The sequence below is a fragment of the Bidens hawaiensis genome, unplaced genomic scaffold (genome assembly GCF_021521415.1).
Source record: "Bidens hawaiensis isolate Kalapana, Puna unplaced genomic scaffold, B.hawaiensis_p1.1 tig00031487_1, whole genome shotgun sequence".
Lineage (NCBI taxonomy): Eukaryota > Viridiplantae > Streptophyta > Magnoliopsida > Asterales > Asteraceae > Bidens > Bidens hawaiensis.
The window spans coordinates 255,200-260,309 of NW_027505214.1; the positions used below are offsets into that span (position 1 = coordinate 255,200).

The 5,110-nt window shown below is 40.3% G+C and overlaps 1 protein-coding gene across 1 annotated transcript; it reads right to left on the reverse strand.

Moving 5' to 3' along the window:
- Positions 1–3,988: 3,988 nt before the first annotated feature.
- On the reverse strand, positions 3,989–5,059 carry LOC143611551 (uncharacterized). Its single transcript, XM_077085751.1, has 3 exons — positions 4,621–5,059; positions 4,303–4,559; positions 3,989–4,123 (listed from the first exon to the last, which is right to left on the reverse strand). Exons 1-3 carry the CDS (start codon positions 5,057–5,059, stop codon positions 3,989–3,991), a joined length of 831 nt encoding a protein of 276 aa, XP_076941866.1.
- Positions 5,060–5,110: the final 51 nt, after the last annotated feature.

Here is a 5,110-nt window from a genome sequence, read left to right on the forward strand (position 1 = left end):
TGAAGAGCCCCAGATAATCGTTGAAACCATGCGCGAGGGGCCTGCTTCAGACCATATAGTGATTTCTGCAACAAGCACAGATGATTCGGACGTTTAGGATCAGTAAAGCCAGGCGGTTGTCGTAACTAAACAGTCTCACACAAATCACCATTTAAAAATGCGTTCTGAACATCCAACTGTCGAAGAGACCATCCGCGAGTAACCGCCAAAGAAAGAACCACGCGTATCGTTATGGCTTTGAAAACGGGACTAAAGGTTTCATGATAATCAATACCAGCCTGTTGGTTGAAACCTTTAGCAACGAGACAAGCCTTGTATCTTGTAATGACCCCATGTTGATCCCGTTTGATTCTAAAAACCCATTTGCAATCAACAACATTAGAATTCTCGTGACACTCGTCAATTTCAGGTTAACTCCGTTAATCCGAACTCCGTTAATTCAAACTTAAGATCACACGAACTGTAACGCATATCTCATTACATTTAAACTAGGGTTTAGATGACGCATGACAATCACTACACAAGTAGTCTTTCGGAATTTCACCGAAACACACACGAGTCGACTCAAAACGTTGGTAAACAAACAATAAATATCATGAACAAGTATTTGATAATTATGTGTTAAGTTATGTGTTACTTGGTGTTTACGTGTATAAAATTAATTATGAATGGTATTAACTGATTTGTGCTAGAATTGGATGAACTAAAAGGTTAGGGGGTGAAGTGTAACATAAGATAATACTTAAACATATTATTACACAACCCTAATCTCCTCCCACCCATTCTCACGGCTGCTCTCCCTCCCCTCTCTCCCTTTGGCGATCGTAAACCCACACACACACACACACACAAGATAATTTTCAAGCTTGTTGTGAAGAATTGAAGGTTCAAGAAGCTAACTAGGTAATAGAAACACCATATCTAATTATTCTATCATTTAATTGTATGATTAAACCTGTAATCATAAACCCTAAGTGTTAAATATGTTGTTTGTTGATGATTTAGGGTTACATGCATGATTGTTAGTTCATAGGTTAATTGTTTATTGAGTTTTGATGAAAACTGATGCTGGACAGATTATTGAATTCGTGTTTGGACGACTGTAACTTGATGTTAATGTTATGTTTTGATGCGATTGTTGATTCTATAATATACTAGGTCGAGTCTAGTTTCTGAAAAGTCCGAGTTTGTAATTTTTGGACGTATAAAACTTTGTTTTTATTATTTTACAAAACTGTTGTGCAAGGCTGATTTGGGAGACCTGCTTTTAGGCTGTTTTGCGACTAAGATATCTCATAAACTACAAGACCAAATGGGTTGGTTCCACTTCTGGAAGAAAATATATTGAGTTAAGAATCTGACCCAATTGGTCTTGCATTAATTGGATTTGTCATTTAACGGGAATAACAAATAACATTCTGTTGAGCATGATAATTATTTCTTTGTGCTTGCTGTGATGTTTTGATCATTGTGATAAAACCATATATGGTAAAAATATAATAAAAATATTTTTATAAACCTAACCCACGTGTACTTCTGTAATGATTTTTGGTGATTTATTTGACATGTTAGGATTTAGTAATAAGAGTAATCTTGTCGAGTGATAATCTGCCTGGACAATTTAGCTGCTGTATTACTTGAATTGTCATGAAAAATGCATAACTGATCGATGTTTGCTATGTTTTGACCAAATTGTCCTTGTGGGGGATAATTGTTAGTAATGTACAATGTTAATACTTGACACTTAAGTAGTTGTTCACACATGTAACATATCACCAACGTGTTTGTCGAGTCGCACTTATTTCACGAATGGAACACGAAACGCATCTCATGCATAAGTTGTATGTGTCGAGTCTAGGGACTCACTTGTAGTTTAAATACTTAGAAAATCTCATTTTGTTGTTAGAGCACTAGTGAGGATTTTCTGTGACGCACATCTCTCTCGGAATTCTTTTGATTTTCTTCGCAAACAGTGAGTTTCACGTCCCCTTTTTACTCTTTTTAAACGCTTTTATTTGGGGGAGATAACATACTCCAACGCTGTAGATTTTGTTAGTAATACTTGTTGATAGGTTAGCTACCTATTGATATATAAATTGACTTAACACTATCTGGTAACGCAAAACGCAAACGCTTATTTATATAAACTTTTGAACTCACCAACCCTGTGTTGACACTTTTAGTATGTTATTCTCAGGTAGCCGAGGCGGTGGCGCGCGGTTTAGGACATGCATTCGCTAAACACCATTGTTTTAAAAACTGCTTTTAATTTCTGTCTTGACAACTTGTGTTTTTAAGTCGTCCTGTGTGGCGCAACTGTTTTGGTTTACGATTTACGCTTCCGCATTTTTACTTAAGACTTGATGTCTTGGTTGTTTGAAAACTTTATTTATGGTGTTTGATTATAACTAATGATTCCGATCCTGTTAGTTCACACCCTCTGACGGTAAAACTCCGTTAGTGGATTTTGAGGGTGTGACAGATTGGTATCAGAGCCATTGGTTATAACGAACTAGAATTGCATGCATACTAGACTATAACCGCAACGGCCCATTAGTTATAATTACACGCACTGCATATATAAATATATACATTATATTTAGTTCTTCGTTTTCTTTATCTCTTACCTCATTCACTCATACGCGCGCATACACGACTTATTCTGTAGGAATGTCGACGCCATCATCATCATCATCCGGCCCGTTGTCTCATGCCCTGAAAAGAACCGCGGGTACCCGACTCATCGCCTCCCCGAGTAGTCCCGACATTAGCAGCCCCTGCACCGAGAGGTATCGCCTATCTGGAGACGTGTACGAAGACAACGTTAGCTGGGATTGGTACCCGAGTTTGATCAATCGTATGGTTTACCGTGAGCAAGTTCCCTCACTACCTCACCCGGATCATCCTATATCCCCCAACACCCTACCACCTATAACCGAACCAATGGAGCGTGTTCTCGCAGCTGTCGTTTCCTGTTTAGAGCATGAAGCGGGCTTTATGCGCTCGACGAAAGCGAACGTTTCTGGATTGATAAGGGATGGAACCGAGGCTAAGGAGGCAATTTCCCGCCTGACTGAAGCTATGAAGGAAGTTCAGGATGCTAACGATCAGCAAATGAAGATAATGAGAAAAATGCAAGCAGAGATGATAGATTTGCAGGATCAACTTCTTAAGGCGAGATCCTTGGCAGCTCTAGCTCTAGCTCGTTGTAATATCTTAGAGGCGCAAATTGCCCAGAATGCAGCAGAACCTGAGGAAGAACCTAAGGAAGAACCCGAGGAAGATCCCGAGGAGGAACCCGAAGAGGATAACATTGGCAACCAAAAACACGTAGAAAGGAGAGATCCGGTGTTCGTTTGAAGATGTGTTCAAATGGAGAAATTTTGGAAGCAGTACGTGATGGCATACGATTGATGAGGAACACTGCCGTGTCAAAAGCAAAATGCCAGAAACGTTGAGGGACACCCGACTGAGCGAGAAGGGTGAGTCCGGTTTCAACCACATGTCTATGTATGCGCTCAACAAACCCATTCTGCTCACTGGTGTGAGGACAAGATAAACGATGAACGATGCCAAGTGAGGTAAAATAGGGAGAAAGAGATCGAAATTCGCCACCCCAATCAGTTTGGACCGATTTTAATTTAGTGTTAAATTGTCTTTCAATCATAGCATGAAACTGCTTAAAAACCGTGCAAACATCGGATTTTTGTTTTAACGGGTAGAACCACATATAACGAGTAAAATGATCAACACAGAGTAAAAAATAACTATCACCATTGGGGGATTTAACTGGTGCTGGCCCCCAAACATCACTAAAATTAAATCCAAAACATTATTTACTCTGAAAAGTGGAAGATAACAAATGCAGTTTTGAGGATTTTCCCATGTGGCACGAATTACAAGATTGACTCAAACTTTTATTACTGACAGGAAGTGAAAAATTAAAAATCATAGATTTCAAAAGATCTGGATGTGGATGCCCAAGCTTTTATGCCATGTGATCAGCAGAAACACGAACAACAGAGAAAGCAACTTTAGGAAGAGAACGAAGCACCGGAACTTGAATGGAGTAGAGCCCGTTGTCACTTGGACCCATGAGGAGGGTGTTCCGTGTAAACACATCCTTCACAGCAAAAAAGGTTGCATGAAATTCAAAGAAAACGTCGTTATCAAGACAAAATTTTTGAACAGAAAGAAGATTGCGTTTAATTTGTGGAACGTGAAGAATATCATATATCGAAAATGTTTTTGTGGGTGAATGAAATTTAGTTGAACCAATATGTAAGATAGGTAAACCCTCACCATTGCCACATGAAGAGAATCTGCACCGTAATAGGGGGCGGAGTTATCAAAACTTTGAAGATCAGATGCAACATGACTGTTGGAACCAGTGTCGGGAAGCCATGCAGTTGATGCCTGTGAGCGGAAGTCAGCATAGTTGGCTGTTGGTTGTTGTGACCTCAAAGTGTTAGGATCACGGTAGGGGCTAGTGAGATGGTATATGCCCGATGCCACATCTATTGCAAGTGCCATGAATTGTATTTTGAGTTGTGGACCAACTGAATTGACCCATGTTGCCATCAGGATTATTGTTGTTATTATTGGAGTAACGATAATTACCACGTCCACCACGGTTTTTGTTTGAATATCCACGCCCGCGGCCACGAGAAGCATACATGGCCTGCGGTTGGGTGGATGATTGCTGGACTGTAAGACCAAGTTGAGACATAAGTTGTTGAAGGGCGGTTAACGTGTCTGCTGGGATGGCAGGAGGTGGGTGACGTGTGGTGGTGGTGGCAGTAAAAGCCTGAGCAATGACTAGTTCAGGTTTCTTAACCATGTAATCATGGTCTGAGATAAGGCCATTCAAGTCAGAAAAAGCGGCCGGAAACTGACGACCCAATATGGTAGACTTCAAGGTATTGTACTCGTCATGAAGTCCTGTCAACACATGCATAACCAGATCCTTTTCTTTGACCGGTTCTCCTATATTTGCCAAAGCATCAGCGTACTCCTGAGCACGAGTGAGATAGGCAATAACAGTTTCATTATCTGCCATTTGAATCCTTTGTAGCTGCTGTTTCAGAGTGTATTCACGGGAGGAAGTATG